This window comes from Pongo pygmaeus, chromosome 15 (assembly GCF_028885625.2).
Source record: "Pongo pygmaeus isolate AG05252 chromosome 15, NHGRI_mPonPyg2-v2.0_pri, whole genome shotgun sequence".
Taxonomy (NCBI): Eukaryota; Metazoa; Chordata; class Mammalia; order Primates; family Hominidae; genus Pongo; species Pongo pygmaeus.
This window is the reverse complement of record NC_072388.2, coordinates 73,095,658-73,114,319: the sequence shown is the minus strand read 5'-3', so window position 1 is coordinate 73,114,319 and position 18,662 is coordinate 73,095,658. Positions and strand designations below refer to the sequence as shown.

At 39.5% G+C, this 18,662-nt stretch overlaps 1 protein-coding gene across 2 annotated transcripts in view; it reads right to left on the bottom strand.

Annotated features, from left to right (window-relative positions):
• Nucleotides 1-18,662, bottom strand: part of LIN52 (lin-52 DREAM MuvB core complex component) — a 118,219-nt gene that overhangs the window by 12,566 nt on the left and 86,991 nt on the right. Inside the window, exon 6 of one of the 2 annotated variants that reach the window (XM_054447874.2) lies at nt 15,982-17,215. The exons of the other annotated variant lie outside the window; for it this stretch is intronic. Within the exon in view, the coding sequence (XP_054303849.1) occupies nt 17,214-17,215 (2 nt within the window). The 3' untranslated portion in view covers nt 15,982-17,213. Of the gene's footprint in view, nt 1-15,981; nt 17,216-18,662 lie in introns of those variants that run through there. 2 annotated transcript variants of the gene reach the window in all.

Sequence of the window (18,662 nt, the reverse complement as noted above, 5' to 3'; positions counted from 1 at the left end):
TCTGACTTCAAGGGGCTGGCAGCTGGCAACAGCTAACGTCTAGGGATGATGAAGGCCTAGTCTTCTTGACCCCCAGGGCAGGGAAAGGGTTACATCTTCACACTGAGAAGCCAATAAAAACCTCTCTTGATTATAATTTAGATAAGAACCACTGGATTGAATAATAATGTCTGAAACTCCCCTGGCTGTTTCACCTTGAGACGTCCATCACTGGGTTAAACATGATGCTAATTGCATTTGGATTGATTAATTTCTCTCACTCCTGTCTATTCGAATAATGCTTAACAAAATAATCATAGCACCCAGAGCCAAATCTTTTCCGTCAAAGGAATGAAGCCATCAGAACAGGCAGAGGTGAAAGAAATGAAGATGACCCGTAATTACTGCTACGGTGATATCATTACCATATTATACAAAATGAGCGTGGGGGGAAAGGGGGGTGGAGGGAGGAGGGGCTGATTATTTATTTTTTTAATGGAACCCTACAACCTAAGAATACAGATTTGACATCAAGTGGAACACACAGAAATATAGAACTTTTTAAAAAAATACAAATCTTCCTCATGAAACTGTAAAATCCAACAAACACTGAGGCCCAAGATACATCAAGTGTCTTTGGCTGTGAGCAGGTATTATTCACGCCACTGTTTTTTCACCGCAATAACACTTTGTGTATGACTTGCATCGAGATTTAAGATGCTGTCTTCATACCACAAGCATTCCCATGGTTATTGGAGAATTTTTCTTTAAGCCAGGGAATAATATCATTTTATTTTAATATTGTTAGAGGTGGCCTTGTTTGTAAAATTACAGTCTGGGTTTTAACTGCAGCTAGCTCTAGTTTAAGGCACATACAAAAAATCTCTATGAATTTTTGTGTATGGTTCATTGGACAACATTATGGATTTAATTTAAAATACTTGTGAGGACAAATATAATATTTCCCTATAAAATATTTTGTTGTTTAATAGAAACTTTTAATACTTATGACAGAAAACCTATGATCGTAAGGGATTTAAATCTACCTTAGGTGTAAATCCATCACGTATTAGTGATCTCAGATGAATTACATAGGCTCTCCGTGCCTCAGTTCCTTCCTCTGTTCAGTGGGGATTGGTATCTACCTTGCTGAATTATTGTGAGCCTTAAAGATAATACAGTCAAGTGCTCAATAAGTGCTGGCACAAGAAAAAAAGTCCCCCTAAGATTAACTTTATGGCTATTTACAGAACCCTGTACAATGTTTTTGCTATTACATTTACGAAAGTTAATTCAACCGACACTTGTAAAGTAACTTGCACACAGATGTTAACAAATATTTGTGAAATAAATAAATAGGACACTTAAAAGGCACATAATTTGAAAAGGCTAGAAATACCTGTAAGATATTTTTGTGGTGGTATTTTAAAAGTAGAACCATCATTAAATAAAAAACAATAAAAATGGATACTGAAGTTGTTTTATTTAGCTTGGACAAAAAGGCATATTCCTCTATTTTCTTATACAACAAATATCCCCAAAATAAAACAAGCATATATATTTTGAATGTGTAATAATCCAGTGATAAACAAGAGCAGTACTTTAAAAGAAAAAAAATATGTATTTCTGTCAGGTTAAAATGAGAATCAAAACCATTTACTCTGCTAACTCATTATTTTTTGCTTTCTTTTTGGTTAAGAGAGGCAATGCAATACACTGAAAAAGGTTTTTATCTTATCTGGCTTTGGAATTAGACATATTCAAACCCCAGCCCCCATTTCCAAACTTTAAGGCCACAAACAAGTAATTTACTTTTCTGAACATTGTTTTTTTCTGTAAAATGGGAATTATAAAATAGACTTTGCAGACTCTTATGAGATTAAATAAGATAATGTATGAAATTCTTTCTTCTTTTTTACTTTTTTTTCTTTTTTGAGATGGAGTCTCACCCCGTCACCCAGGCTGGAGTACAGTGGTGCAATCTTGGCTCACTGCAACCTCTACCTCCCATTCAAGTGATTCTTGTGTCTCAGACTCCTAAGTAGCTCAGACTAAAGGCATGCGCCATTACGCCCGGCTAATATTTGTATTTTCAGGAGAGATGGGGTTTCACCATGTTGGCCAGGCTGGTCTTGAACTCCTGGCCTCAAGTGATCCAACAGCCTTGGCCTCCCAAAGTACAGGGATTACAGGCATGAACCACCATGCCTGGCCAAAAATCTCCTGACCTTGTGATCCGCCTACCTCGGCCTCCCTAAGTCCTAGATTACAGGCGTGAGCCACCGCGCCCGGCCTTCAGGTGCTTTCTCGAATATCAACCTATTTACTTCCTTTATAGCACTTAACAAAATCTGAAATTAACTTTTTGTTCCCCTGAGACAGGATCTTGCTCTGTTGCCCAGCCTGGAGAGTAGTGGCACAATCTTGGCTCACTGCAGCCTTGAACTCCTGGGCTCAAGTGATCCGCCTGCCTCAGCCTCCCAAAGTGCTGGGATTAAAGGTGTGAGCAACCATGCCTGGCCTTGAAATTAACTTTGTTTATTTACTTTCATGCTCCGTGAAGTTCTGCAGAACCTCTTGCTGTATCCCCAGCAATTAGAACAATACCAAGCATATGGTAGGTGATCAACAATCTATTGAAATAATATATTCATATATGAGGAAAAAGGAACTCTATTTCCTTTTCAGTTTTTTTTTCTTTTTTTTTTTGAGACAGAGTCTCGCTCTGTCACCCAGGCTGGAGTGCAGTGGCACCATCTTGGCTCACTGCAACCTCCGCCTCCTGGGTTCAAGCGATTCTCCCACCTCAGCTTTCCCAAGTAGCTGGGATTAGAGGTGTGAGCCACCATGCCTGGCTAATTTTTTGTGTTTTTTCGTAGAGACGGGGTTTCATCATGTTGGCCAGGATGGTGTCGAACTCCTGATCTCAAGTGATCCAGCCACCTCTGCTTCCCAAAGTGCTGTGATTACAAGCATGAGCCACTGTGCCCGGCCTCAGTTCTTAATTAAACACCGAGCATCAAATATTTTTGTTTAAGTAAAATTACATATGCATTTTACCCTTTAACCCAGAAATTCCACTTTAGAGTTACTCACATGCCTATTCAGTTCAGTACTATTTGTAATAACTGAAGATGAGAAACAACTCAAATGTCCATCAATAGGGAGGGGGATGATCGTGTCACTACACTCCAGCCTGAGCAATAGAGTGAGACCCTGTCTCAAAAATAAATAAATAAATGAAATAGAAAGAAACCTCAAGCTGCATCCAGGGGTCTTGTTGTTACATGTAGTTAGTTATTTTGAAGTAACTTTTATTGTAGGTTAAATAAAATAATTCTGTTAGTTATTAGGAACTAAGATTTTCAGCATTAAAAGAGAAAACACTGGCCAGGCGCGGTGGCTCACGCCTGTAATCTCAGCACTTTCGGAGGCTGAGGCAGGCAGATCACGAGGTCAGGAGATCGAGACCATCCTGGCTAACACGGTGAAACCCCGTCTCTACTAAAAATACAAAAAATTAGCTGGATGTGGTGGAGGCGCCTGTAGTCCCAGCTACCCGGGAGGCTGAGGCAGGAGAATGGCGTGAACCCAGGAAGTGGAGCTTGCAGTGAGCCAAGATTAAGCCACTGCACTCCAGCCTGGGCGACAGAGCAAGACTCCGTCTCAAAAAAAAAAATAAAATAAAATAAAATAAAAAAAAAGAAATCATTATAAAATCAAATATATTACATAAAAACCCCCAACCCCCAAGTATTTTTTAAATTTGAACTGGCTGCATTATTGGTAAGAATACAATTCCTTTTTATCTTTTCACTAAAACCATATTTACCTACCCTGTTCATAGAACAGGCCTAGAGACAATGACAGTCTCTTAACAATGAGTACTAGTGCCTAGATTTCTACTAAAAGAAACCAGGGTTCCTTGGAGAAATGGATAAGATTCCAAGTCTGGAGAAGTAAGTGAACCAGGGATATCCTGACATGCCTGAAAGCAAGAAGGTTATCAAGATTACTAGGGTCTTCCATGTTTCAGTCTAACAAAAAATAAGAAAAAAATTTTAAAAAAGCAGCAAAAATAAATAAAAAAGAAAAAAATTTACTAGGGTCATGTCAAAAGACAGGAGCCAACTTGAATGGGCACCCACTAAAGATGGGACCATTTTGAAGAAAAAAAGAATAATGATTGTAATAGATCTAAATACAACAAATACAAACATCTATGATATTTAAAAAAAAAGTCCTCAGTCACTTCGACTCATTCTGAAAATTGACAGATGAAAAGAAGAAAAATTTAACATTTTTTCTGCCATTCCTCTTTGAACTGTATTTCAGGGAAGCCAAACAGTTGCCGATTTAATAGAATAAATGTTATTATCATTACTGTTATTATTTTGAAAATAATATGACTGATACCACCCAAAGCCACTGATCTTCACTCAAACCGGAACGGACAGATGTCATGTCAGTCTTGATGTGAAGGAACAGGAAGCACACAGTACCATTATGAAGCACTCTTGCCAAAAAGACTGAATCCAAACCCAATCCATTATCTAGCTCTATCAGCTTACAGGAAATTTGGTGGGAAAGAAGAACATGTTAAATGATATCACTAGGATAAAATTATCCAAACTTAAAATGTGGGGGCTGGGTGTGGTGGCTGAGGCCTGTAATCCCACCAACTTGGGAAGCTGAGATGGGTGGATCGCTTGAGCCCAGTCCAGGCAACATGGAGAAATCCCATCTCCACAAAAAATACAAAAATTAGCCAGGTGTGGTGGCATGTGACTGTAGTCCCAGCTACTTGGGAGGCTGAGGTGGGAGGATCACTTGAGCCCAGGATGTCAAGGCTACCGTGAGCGAAGATCACACCTATGCACTCCAGCCTGGGTGACAGAGTGAGAAAATGTGGGGAATCCTATCAGACAAACAACCCATCTTCTTCATTAATTAATGGGGAAAAAAACCCAGAGGAACTAGGGGGTGCAGTTATAGAGAAATTAAATAAGACTTAAGATTCATGTCAACTAAATGCAATGTACAGACCTTGTTTGGATCCTGATTCAAACAAACCTATTGTAAAAAAACAATTTTGAGCCGAACTGGACATGGACTATTAGATGTTATTAAATAATTATTATTTTATTCTGTTTGATATGTTAATAATGGTAGTGTTTCAAAAAAGGGGGGATCTTCTGGTTAGAGATATGTACGAAAGTATTTATGAATGAAATGGTATGACATCTAGGATTTGCCTTAAAATATTATAGTAAACAACATAAACAACAAAAAGTGTGATAAAGGGGGTACAGATAAAACAAGAATAGCAGAAAGTTGATCATTTTTGAAGTTGGGGATGGGTACACAGGGTTCATTGTAACATTCTCTGTACTTTAGTTAGCTTAAAAATTTTCCATAATAAAAAGAAAACCTCACCAAATGCTTCCCTGGAAATATAGCTTTTTCCTCATTATCACTACATATCATTATATCATTCATAAGTTACAAGCAACATGAATGAGTACTCAGGGAAGAGTAGGGCAGGGAGCAGAGACGGGGATGATTAATTGGCCTGGAAATAGATGGACAGAAAAAGCTTTAGAAGGGGGTAACTTTTCGGCTGGGCGCGGTGGCTCATGCCTGTAATCCCAGCACTTTGGGAAGCCGAGGCGGGCAGATCACGAGGTCAGGAGATTGAGACCATCCTGGCTAACATGGTGAATCCCCGTCTCTACTAAAAATACAAAAAAAATTAGCCGGGCGTGGTGGCGGGCACCTGTAGTGCCAGCTACTCGAGAGGCTGAGGCAGGAGAATAGCGTGAAGCTTGCAGTGAGCTGAGATCGCGCCACTGCACTCCAGCCTGGGCAACAGAGTGAGACTCCATCTAAAAAAAAAAAAAAAAAAAGAGAGAGAGAGAGAAGGGTAACTTTTCATGTCACGAATGTTTATTTCCACCGTTAAATTCTTTGGATGAGGAACAAATTACATACAACCAAGAATCAAACACAGATTACATATTTTTTAAAATCTACCAAATCAAACTCAGGTTAAGCCTAATAATAAGGAGCTACTACCTTCCAACCTTTCTCTCTCTTAAATATTTAAGAAATCAAACTGATGAATCTAAGAACACATTTTTCACTTTGCCCATAAAACAGCTATGAGGGAAACTCCCCGGCTCAACATGTTGCTTCTACAAAATTTGCTGGCAAGTGGAGAGAAAGAGTCCTTGGTTACTTACTGAATCTTCTCAAAAGAAGCTTTTGAGATAGGTAGCAAGACTAACTTTAAGGTCCAGGCCAGTTTGATAGCTAACAAGTCACAAAAAGGAATAGCTTAAGTTAAAATTCCACTAGTCTAACTAAATTTCTACTATTAATACTTTGCCCTCACACTATTAACAACTGTGTATATAAATGATGTCCTCACTAATCCAATTTTACTGTGATCATTCTTTTACTTCATAGATGCTGATTTGGACAAATCATTACTTGCTGATAATTTAACTGATAATTACTTGCTGATACATTACTTGCTGATAATTTAACTGATAATTTGATTTTTAATTTTAATTGTTTGCATTGTGGTTTCAATAAATATGGCTCATTTTCTCAACCTGACTGAACAATAAATTCATCAATGTGAAAATACTTTTAAAGATAATTTCCCTAATGGACTTGGAAAAAATGCACAAAAGGTCAGGTGCAGTAGCTCACACCTGTAATCCCAGAACTTTGGGAGGCCTAGGTGGGCAGACCGCTAGAGCTCAGGAGTTTCAGAACAGCCTGGGCAACACAGCAAAACCCCCTGTCCACAAAAAATACAAAAAATTAGCTGGGCATGGTGGCATGCACCTGTGGTCCCAGCAACTCAGAAGGCTGGGGTGGGAGGACTGCTTGAGCCTGGGAGGCAGAAGTTGCAGTGAGCCGAGATTGCGCCACGGCACTCCAACCTGGGTGACAGAGTGAGACCCTGTCTCAAAAAAATAAACAAATAAATAAAAAGCACAATATACAGTAGCCATCTAGTCAGCCTTAATTTTAAAAAACTTTTTCCTCTAAAATCATGTAGCAGTACAAAGGGTACAACAATTTCTGTCTTCATTTGCTTATGAATTTGTTTTAAAACCACATCACAATCAGGTAAGAACTTGATATGTCTACTTAGGAAGTCATATGGTAGTGGTTATTTTCCCTGTGATTAGAAATAACCGCTAGTAAACTTTCTGTTTTTTCAGAATATTTGATATTGATGTTTCTGAATAATCTTATTTACAAAATTCATGAACTACTAGTTTAAAATAATTAGAACACAAAAGAATCCTCAGCCAGAAAATTATATTGAGTATAATACTCTGTATCACTGAAACTCTACAGCTTAACCTGCTTATGGTTAACATATAGTAAATGTGTATTAAATGAAAGAATACTATTTCAATGATAATACAGACCATAATTTAGGATCTTAAAATAAATTATACATAATGTGGCAAAACACAATAGACAGAGGAAAATCTGGTTAATTAGATTCTGTATAAGCATAAGCATGTACTAGAATCCTTTTTTTTTTTTTTTTTTGACAGGGTCTCGCTATTGCCCAGGCTGGAGGACACTGGTGTGATCATGGCTCACTGCAGCCTCAACCTCCTAGGCTCAAACAGTCTTCCCACCTTAGCCCCCTGAGTAGCTGGCCACCATGCCTGGATTGGCTTTTTTTCTTTTTAAAAATTTTTTTGTAGATGAGGTCTCGCTATGTTGCCAGAGCTGGTCTTGAACTCTTGAGCTTAAGTGATCCTCTCACTTTGTCCTCCCAAAGTGCTGGGATTACAGGTGTGAGCCACTGCAAGTGGCCTTCTATTCTTTCCTTTTCTTTTTTTTTTTTTTGAGACAGAGTCTTGCTCCATCACCCAGGCTAGAGTGCAGTGGCATGATCACAGCTCACTGTAGCTTCCACTTCCTGGCTCAAGTGATCCTCCCACCTCTCAGTCTCTCCAGTAGCTGGGATTACAAGTGCGCACCACCATGCTCAGGTAGTTTTTCTATTTTTTGTAGAGACAGGGTCTCACTACGTTGCTCAGGCTGGTCTTGAACTCCTAGGCTCAAGTGATTCTCCCGACTCAGCCTCCCAAAGTATTGATATTACAGGCATGAGCCACTGTGCCCAGCCAGGCCTATAATTCTTATTAAATTTAAAATGTATTTTTTTCACTTCATTAATTTTAATTGCATTCAAACCAATGCCAAAGTGAAAGTGAAAAGAAGCATTTTTATACGCTAGACCACTGGCCTCAAAATCAGAAGGTTAGAGTTCTAAACTAGTTTAATCAGTTAGTAGACATTTTACTGTGTGCCCATTATGTGCTCTTACAACTGCAAATAATGAGACACCAAAAGAGATCTACCATTCTTCCTTAAAAAATTCCTCCTCCCTAGGCCGGGCGCGGTGGCTCACGCCTGTAATCCCAGCACTTTGGGAGGCCGAGGCGAGCGGATCACGAGGTCAGGAGATCAAGACCACGGTGAAACCCCGTCTCTATTGAAAATACAAAAAAAAAATTAGCCGGGCGTGGTGGCAGGCGCCTGTAGTCCCAGCTACTCGGGAGGCTGAGGCAGGAGAATGGCGTGAACCCGGGAGGCGGAGCTTGCAGTGAGCCGAGATTACGCCACTGCACTCCAGCCTGGGTGACAGATCGAGACTCCGTCTCAAAAAAAAAAAAAAAAAAAAAAAAATTCCTCCTCCCTCCTTTGAGCACTTAAGTTTGCTCACCAAGAGTTTGTCCTCGGTGCAGACACTATGCACGTAGAGAGCTTTGCAAATATGGAGTACTTTCCCCCACGAGACCTTCAAGAGAGGGCCAGGTGCGGATATCAGGAACAGAACCTATTTCAGTAAACTGAATGTCTTTCACGTAGGTTAGTTAGAATTTATAATGTTAGTGGTTCTCAGAGTGTGGTACTTGGACCAACTACATAAGCATCACTTCAGAACTTGTTAGGCTCCATACCAAATCTACTGAATCAGAAACTCAAGAGCTTGAGCACAGGATCCATGGTTTAACCAGCCCTACAGGTGATTCTAACTCATGCTAAAGTCTGAGAACCATTAGCCTATATTATCCAGGCTTTCATTTTGTTTCCAGTTCCCTGCAGCTCTAATTCATTACTAACAGAGGAGGCAGGCTTTTATTTTATCAAAATTATAATCATAAAGCATACTTCTCACAATTAAACCACAAGGTGGGTGTCTTTTAGAAAATATGACCAACAGAAGGAAAAATGAGAACATTTAGCCAAAGAATTAGATTTTTCTTTTCTTTTCTTTTCTTTTTTTTTTGAGATGGAGTCTCACTCTGTCACCCAGGCTGGAGTGCAGTGGCCTGATCTTGGTTCACTGCAACCTCCACCTCCTGGGTTCAAGTGATTCTGCCGCAGCCTCCCAAGTAGCTGGGACTACAGGCACGTGCCATCACGCACAGCTAATTTTGTATTTTTAGTAGAGATGGGGTTTCACCATGTTGGTGAGGCTGGTCTCAAACTCCTGACCTCAAATGATCCGCCTGCCTAGGCCTTCCAAAGTGTTGGGATTACAGGCATGAGTCACCATGCCTGGCCCAAAGAATTAGAATTTTTACCAAAACTATAGCCCTCTATTGCTATCTATTGTATTCAGTGTTAAGGCTACAATACAGTCCTTAACCTTGAGAATCTTGGCAGAAGACAGCCTGGGCAATAAATTATTATCAAATAATGTAATGAATCCTATACGAGTATAGAACACATTTATGAGGATAGAATGGAGATAATTAATTCTGCAGAAGACTTGCTTTGGATGGACAGGAAAAGCTTTAGAAAGGGAGTGATGTGCTTGAATGAGCCTTTATAAATATGTTACTGTATTATTATTATTTTTTGAGACAGGGTCTCATTCTATTGCCCAGGCTGGAGTGTAGTGGCGTGATCATAGCTCCTCAAAATCCTGGGCTCAAGTGGTCCTCTCACCTCAGCCTCCTGAGTAGCTGGGCCTACAGGTGCATGACATCATGCTCAGCTAATTTTTCAGTGTTTTTTTTTTTGTAGAGACGGGGTCTTGCTATGTTGGACAGGCTGGTCCTGAACTCCTGGCCTCAAGTGGTCCTCCCACCATGGCCTCCCAAAGTGTTAGGATTATAGGCGTGAGGCACTATGTCCAGCCTCTGTATTTTTTTTGAAGGTAGAAGAACTACAAAAGCTAGGCTGGGTGTGGTGGCTCACACCTGTAATCCTAGCACTTTGGGAGGTTGAGGCGGGTGGATCATTTGAGGCCAGGAATTTGAGACCAGCCTGGCCAATGTGGCGAAACCCCGTCTCTACTAAAAAATACAAAAATTAGCTAGGTGTGGTGGCACACACCTGTAATCCTAGCTACTCGGGAGGCTAAGGCACGAGAATCACTTGAACCCAGGAGGCAGAGTTTGCTGTGAGCCAAAATCGCACCACTGCACTCCAGCCTGGGTGACAGAGCAAGAATCTGTCTCAAAAAAAAAATTATTTTAATAAAGACTACTTATTAATTAAGTCCCCACTAATCTAGCTTTGATTTGATTAAGGGATCCTATTTCTAATAAATCCCAAAATCCAGAATTGAGTCAACAGCCAAAAGACAATATGAATAACACACTTAAAGATTCCTACCATTAATCACATTCTTTGAACCATTATTGCTCAAGTTCAGCTTCAGCTGCTGGGTACATTCACTTCATCTGTACAATCAATGATGTGTCTTTGAGGTTAATGTGAATATAAAAATTAATTTCTATATGCCAGAATCTATTCAGCATTTTAAGTGTATAGATTCTTTCTCGCAAAGTTACACTCTAAGCAAAAACGAAACAAAAATCTATGACTGAGATTTAAAAACAACAGGCTAGGTGCAGTGGCTCACACCTGTAATCCCCGTGCTTTGGGAGGCTGAGGCAGGTGAATCACTTGAGGTCAGGAGTTCGAGACCAGCCTGGCCAACATGATGAAACCCTGTCTCTACCAAAAATACAAAAAATTAGCCAGGCCTGGTGGCGGGTGCCTGTAATCCCAGCTACTCAGGAGGCTGAGGCAGGAGAATTACTTGAGCGCACGCGGCGGAGGTTGGAATGAGCAGAGATCACGCCATTGCACTCCAGCCTGGGCAACAGAGAGAGACTTCGTCTCAATAAATAAATAAATAAACCAACAAACAAAATAAAAACAACATAACAGAGGTATGACCAATTGTTGTCATTCAGCTTTTCATGCCCCAAGATAGCCAACCAACTATAAATGAATTCACAATATGTCATTCTTTTCCATCCTAGCTCAAGATATAAAATATCAAACTTTAGAGTCCCTTGAAATGAAATCCAATATTCAGACTGATAAAAACAAAAGGGGCTGCGCTTTTGCTTACTAAGTCACAGTTTCTAAATAACTCAAAAAGACAAAGGAGAGACTAATGAATGGTTGAGTGACCTATCAGTTTAGTAAAATGTATTTGGACCATTGCATGATATGTTATTCTCACATTAAGTTAAAACTTTATCTAGGGTGTTCTGATGCATATCTTATGGCATAATATACAAACATCCCCTTACATCAAAAGCTGAAAATGATGACACAAAACTTGTACATGAATGTTCATAGCAGCATTATTTATAATAGTCAAAAAGTACAAACAGGCCGGGCACGGTAGCTCACACCTGTAATCCCAGCACCTTGGGAGGCCGAGGCAGGCAGATCACCTGAGGTCAGGAGTTCGAGACCAGCCTGACCAACATGGAGAAACTCCATACCTACTAAAGATACAAAATTAGCCTGGTGTGGTGGCACATGCCTGTAATCCCAGCTACTTGGGAGGCTGATGCAGGAGAATCGCTTGAACCCAGGAGGTGGAGGTTGCAGTGAGCCGAGATCGCACCATTGCACTCCAGCCTGGGCAACAAGAGGGAAATTCAGTCTCAAAAAAAAAAAAAGTGGAAACAACCCAAATGTCCCACTGATGAATGAATAAACAAAACATAGTTTATCCATGTAATGGAGTATTATTTGGCAACAAAATGAAATAAAACCCAGAGATAGAAAGTAGGTTAGTGGTTACTTTGGTCTAGCAGGGCAGGTGGGGGGAGTGAGGAGGAATAAGGAATGACTCAAATGGATATGGAGTTTCTTTTGGGATGATAGAAATATTAAAACATTAGACTGTGCTGATAGCTGAAGTATTCTGTAAATATAATCATGTGCTGCATAAAATTTCAGCCAACAATGAACCACATACATGATGGTGGTCCCATAAGATTATAATGGAACTTAAAAATTCCTGTCTCCTAGGGATGTTGTAGCTGTTGTAACATCGTCATAGTGCAACGCATTACTCATGTGTTTGTGGTAATGCTGGTGTAAACAAACCTACTGCGCTGACAGTCATATAAAAGTTCAGCACACACAATTATGTATAGTACATAATACTTGATAATGATAGATGACAATATTACTGGTTTATGTATTTATTATACTTTTTGTCATTATTTTAGAAAGTATTTCTACTTATTAAAAAAAAAAGTTAACTATAGCTGGGTGCAGTGGCTCATGTCTGTAATCCTAGCATTTTGGGAGGCCAAGGCAGGCGGATCACTTGAGGTCAGGAGTTCAAGACCAGCCTGGCCAACATGGTGAAACCCCGTCTCTTACTAAAAATAGAAAAACTAGCCAGAAATTGCTTGAACCCAGGAGGTGGAAGTTACAGTGAGCCGAGATCGCGCCACTGCACTCTAGCCTGGGTGACAGAGCATGGCTCAATCTCAATAATTATAATGTAAAACAGCCTCAGGCAGCTCCTACAGGAGGTATTCTAGAAGGCACTGTTATCATAGGAGATGACAGCTCCATGTGTGTTACTGCCTCTGAAGACCTTCCAGTGGGACAAGATGTGGAGATAGAAGACAGTAATGCCCATGATCCTAACCATGTGTAGTCTTAGGTTAATGTGTGTGTTTGTGTCTTAGAGACTGGGCCTCACTATGTCACCCAGGCAGGAGTGCAGTGGCCTGATCATGGCTCACTGTAATCCTGAACTCCTCAACTCAAGTGATCCTACTGCCTCAGCCTCCCAAAATGTTGAGATTACAGGTGTGAGCCACTGCACCTGGCCTAAACGATTTTAAAAATAGAAAAATCTTATAGAAAAAGGATATAAAGAAGGAGAAGACTTTGGTATAGCTGTATAATGGGTGTGTGTGTGTGTGTGTGTGTGTGTGTGTGTTTTAAGAGATGGGATCTTGCTCTGCCACCCAGGCTGGAGTGCAGTGGTGTGATTATAGCCTACTGCGGCCTCACACTCCTGGGCTCAAGCGATCCTCCTACCTCAGCCTCTTAAATAGCTGGGACCTCAGGCACACAGTACCATGCTCAGCTAATTTCTATGTTTTTTTGTAGAGACAGGGTCTTGCTATATTGCCCAGGCTGGTCTTGAACTCCTGGCTTCAAGTGATCCTGGGGCCTCGCTACATAGCCCGGACAGGAGTATGGTGGCCTGATCATGGCTCACTGCAACCCTGAACTCCTCAGCTCAACTGATCCTCCCACCTTGGCCTCCCAAAGTGCTGAGATTATAAACATGAGCCACCGTGCCCCAGCCTTGTGTTTTAAGTTAAGTGCTATTACAAAAGAGTTGAAAAGTTAAAAAAAAAATTAGAAGTTTATAAAGTAAAAAAGTTACAGTAAGCTAAGGTTAATTTATTATCAAAGAAACATATTTTAATACATTTAGTATAGCCTAATTGTATAGTGTTTATAAAGTTTGCAGTAGTGTAATGTCCTAGGCTTTCATATTCACTCACCACTCACTCACTGACTCACCCAGAGCAACTTCCAGTCCTATAAGTTCCACTCATGGTAAGTACCCTATACACGTGTACATTATTATTATTATTATTATTATTGTTATTATTATTATTATTATTATTTTCTTTGAGTCAAGGTTTCACTCTGTCACCCAGGTTAGAGTGCAGTGGTGTGATCATGGCTCAATGCAGCCTCGACTTCCCTTAACTGAGGGCTTAAGTGATCCTCCTGCCTCAGCCTCCTGAGTAGCTAGGTCCACAAGCATGCACCACCATACCTGGCTAATTTTTTAATTTGTTTGCAGAGATGGGACCTTGACATGTTGCCCAGGCTAGGTGTACCATTTTTTTTTTCAAATGTATTATACTGTTTTAGTTTTTGTTTTTTTAAGAGAAGGGGTCTCACTTTGTTGCCCAAGCTGGAGTGCAGCAGCTATTCACAGGCATGATCCCGCTAGTGATAAGAACACGAGTTCTGACCTTCAGTTTCCAACGTGGGCTGGTTCACTCTTCCTTAGGCAAACTGGTAGCCCCTGCTCCCATAAGGTCACCATATTGATGCTGAACTTAGTGCAGATACCTGACTGGCATAGCACACTACAGGTCAGAACTCCTGGGCTCAACCAATCCTCCCACCCCATAGCCTCCTGAGTAGCTGGGACTACAGGTGCCCGTCGCCATGCCCAGCTATACAGTATCTTTACTCTACCTTTTCTATGTTTAGATGCATCAATACTTACTGATGTGTTCCAACTGCCTCTAGTATTCAGCATAGTAACATACTGTACAGGTTTGTGGCCTACGAGTAATAGGCTATACCATATAGCCTAGGTGTGTAGTAGGCTATACTATCTAGGTTTGTGTAAGAATACACTATGATGTTCACACAATGAAATCACCTAATGTTGAATTTCTGAGAACATATCCCCAGAGTTAAGCAACATATGACTGTATTAAAAACCCATTGACTTGTACACTTCAAGTGGGTGAATTTTATTGTATGTGGAAAATATCTCAATAAAGCTCCTTTTAAAAGTGGGCAATGTCTAGAGCTGAGCAAAAATTAAATGCAGAGGCATAAAAAGACCTTCAGGTTCAAGTCAAACCCCTGATAGAAAGACTTCATTCACAAAGAGGAGATCTATGGCAACAGAACCTGGGTTTCTTCACTAAAGACAATGGCACCTCTTACCTCTATCCTGAAGCACAAAGGAAGCTTGCCCTGTCCTTCTGGCTTTGTTCTTGCAAGAGAACTGGCAGAAAATCTAATTAATCAATGGTCTGGATAAAAGATTTGAGCATTGGGACATTACTGCCATATAATTAAAGAAAAAAATACTTCATAAATTCAATTCTGTTTAAATTCAAATAACATCAGAATTTGTATTTATGCTGCACTCTTTTTCATAACAAAGATACTATATTTTGACTTAAAAGTACAGTACTTAGGTTATTTAGATACTATGAATAATTATTTGAAAAATATTCCTTTTGTTTAACCACTCATGCCAGGAAGTCAGGATACAATTAGATTTAAAATAAGTAGATTAGTTGAATGCAAATGCATTAAATACAAAAACATTTAACAAAGCTGTATATTTAAACATATCAAAATCCACAAAATGAAAGATTAATGTTGCTATAAAAACTAAGTAATCCAGGCCAGGCGCGATGGCTCATGCCTATACTCCCAGCACTTTGAGAGGCCAAGGCAGGCGGATCACCTGAGGTTGGGAGTTCAAGACGAGCCTGACCAACATGGAGAAACCCTGTCTCTACTAAAAATACAAAATTAGCCAGGTGTGGTGGTGCATGCCTGTAATCCCAGCTATTCAGGGGGCTGAGGCAGGAGAATCGCTTGAACCCGGGAGGCAGAGGTTGCGGCGAGCTGAGATCATGCCATTGCACTCCAGCCTGGGCAACAAGAGCGAAACTCTGTCTCAAAAAACAAACAAAACAAAACACACAAAAAGACACTAAGTAATCCTTAGTACATGTAAATAATTGGCTAAGTAATAACCAAATCAGCAATCCAAATTCAGATCATGAACAACAGAATGCTTTTTATACAAAAAGCATTTAATTATAGGTTCTATGTCAGTATTGTGCTACACTTGAAAGATACTGAGAAATAATATTGATAGTTTCTTTTTTTAATTGGTTCATTCAATACATATTTATTGGTTACAATTTTATACAGGATTAGGAGTTCTAAACTTTTTTGCATTCACAATTTGAAGAGATTAAAATATTCAGAAACTCACTAAACAAGTTAGCACACTTATTCTGATGGCATAATTTCTCAAACGGCCCATAAGAACCTCCATAATCACCACACTAGTTACCTGGTTGCCATTCAGTCCTGTGTGGCTATTTAAGTAGAACATTTTCTGATCTAACTACATTCATATTATGTTAATGAGGCAAAGTGCTCACTGGCTCCAGTAAAGGCCATCTTTCTTTGGTGCTGTCTTGATGTTATACTTCTTACCTCTTACTGAAAACAAGTTGTACCTGCTCCACACATCACATCACATAACCTGCTCAGTCCTAAGTTGCAACTGACACCACTGTAATGCTAATCTGTTTATTATACATCGATCAAACTTAGAGCACACGCAGTGAAGAGTTTGTGCTATGGAACAGCTAAGAACCATAATTATTAACATTTCTTAATGATTATGTTCACTTAACATGTATTATTACTTAAAATTCTCACAACCCCCCTATAAGTAGATATAATTTATTATTCTCATTTTATAAATGAAGGAACTGAGAGAGAGAAGTTATCTAACTTGTTCAAGATTACACCACCAGTAAATGGCAGAGGCAGCACTGGATCCGGGTGGCATTATCTCCAGGTCCTGTGTTCTTAATGGTTTTGCTACAGTTATCTCCCCATGGTCCCTGATGTAAAAGGAGTTCACAGACTAGAGATACATATACTATTATAATATAATATGACAGTGCTGTAACAGAAGAATGCAGGAGCACAGAAAAGCTAGGGAAATGGACAAAGCCTTACAATAGTGAAGAAACAGCATTCAATGTTTCAAACATTACAGACACAAATTTCCCAAGAAATATGACTTAAGTTTGCTCTAAGAATTAAAATGGGCCGAGCGCGGTGGCTCATGCCTGTAATCCTAGCACTTTGGGAGGCCGAGGTGGTCAGATCATCTGAGGTCAGTTAGAGATCAGCCTGGCCAATATGGCAACATCCCATATATACTAAAAATACAAAAAATTAGACAGGTTTGGTGGCACATGCCTGTAATCCCAGCTACTTGGGAGGCTGAGGCAGGAGAACTGCTTGAACCTGGGAGGCGGAGGTTGCAGTGAGCCGAGATCACACCATTGCTTTCCAGACTGGGTGACAGAGCAAGACTCTGTCTCAAAAAAAAAAAAAAGAAAAAAAAAAAGAATTAAAATATTAAAATGAAGACAGACATGAAATAATATTGGATCTAAATTCATTTTCCTATTTCTAGGTCTATGTAAGTTCTGACTTTGCTCATATAACTGTTCATTACTTTTTAGACAACATTCTTTTACTAAATTTCTAGTATAATGGCTTTTATTTTCCTTCTAGTTCATAACATTTATTTAGGTTTTCTTTAATGCCTGTCAACAAAATTTACAATTTTTTTCTACTAAAATTTTTTGTAGATTAAAACTTAATGTACTTTATATTCTTACTACGATTGGGAAAATCATCTTTCTGAAACATTATTTTCTAATTGTTTCTGGTGTAAAAAATACAATAGACTTTTGTTTGGGTTTTTTTTTTTTTTAAAGACAGGCTCTCACTCTGTCACCTAGGCTGGAGTGTAGTGTCACAATTGCAGCTCACTGCAGCCTTGACCTTCAAAGCAATCCTCCTGCCTCAGTCTCCCAAGTAGCTGGGTCTATAGGTGCGTGCCACCACATCTGGCTAATTTTTTTTTTACAGATGGGGTCTTGCTATGTTGCCCAGGCTGGTCTCCTGGGCTCAAGTGATCCACCCACCTCAGCCTCTCAAAGTGTTAGGATTATAGGCATGAGCCACTATGCCTGGCCAGTACCTTTCATTTAATGGCAGAATTTTTCAGAAACATGTTAAAGATACAGAGTACACTAAGCTAATTTTTTTTTGGTACAGACGGAGTCTCAATATGTTGCCTAGGCTTGTCTCAAACTCCTGGGCTCAAGCAATATACCAGCCACAGTATCTCTAAGTGTGGGATTACAGGTGTGAACCACCATGCCTGGGATCATTTATGTCTTTAAATATTTTTTTTTTCTGGCCTGTATCTAACTCCTTTCCTTCTGGAACTCTAGTTACATGTATGTTAAACTGCTTGATATTGTCCCACTGAGGTTCTATTAATTTTGCTTTTAATATTTTTCTCTCAGTACTTAATTTTGGACAGTTTATATCTATCTTTATAGTTTCTACTGCTTATAGAAACTATACTATATCACACTGTAGTCTAATATGAAACATCAAACTAAAAAAAAAAAAAAAACCTCTAACTTTTCTATCTCTTCCTTTTTTAATCAGGGAGAAAATGGAACATTTAAACTCCAAGGCAACTTCTATAAAGTTAAACAGGGTATTATAGAGTTCACCTCAATAAAAATTATTTCCATTTTTTTTTTGAGGTTGGTAATTTGGCAAAATGTGGCACTATGAGTTCTGGCAGGTAATCAAATAATTTAATAGTTCATATTTACCCCAAAAAAACACAAAAAGGGAAAAAATGCCCATTAATAATTATGCTTAAGAACCTATAGAAGATATACAAGTCCTAAAAGAGCAAAAAAAAGTCAGTCTTTGTGGAATTTAGATAAAAA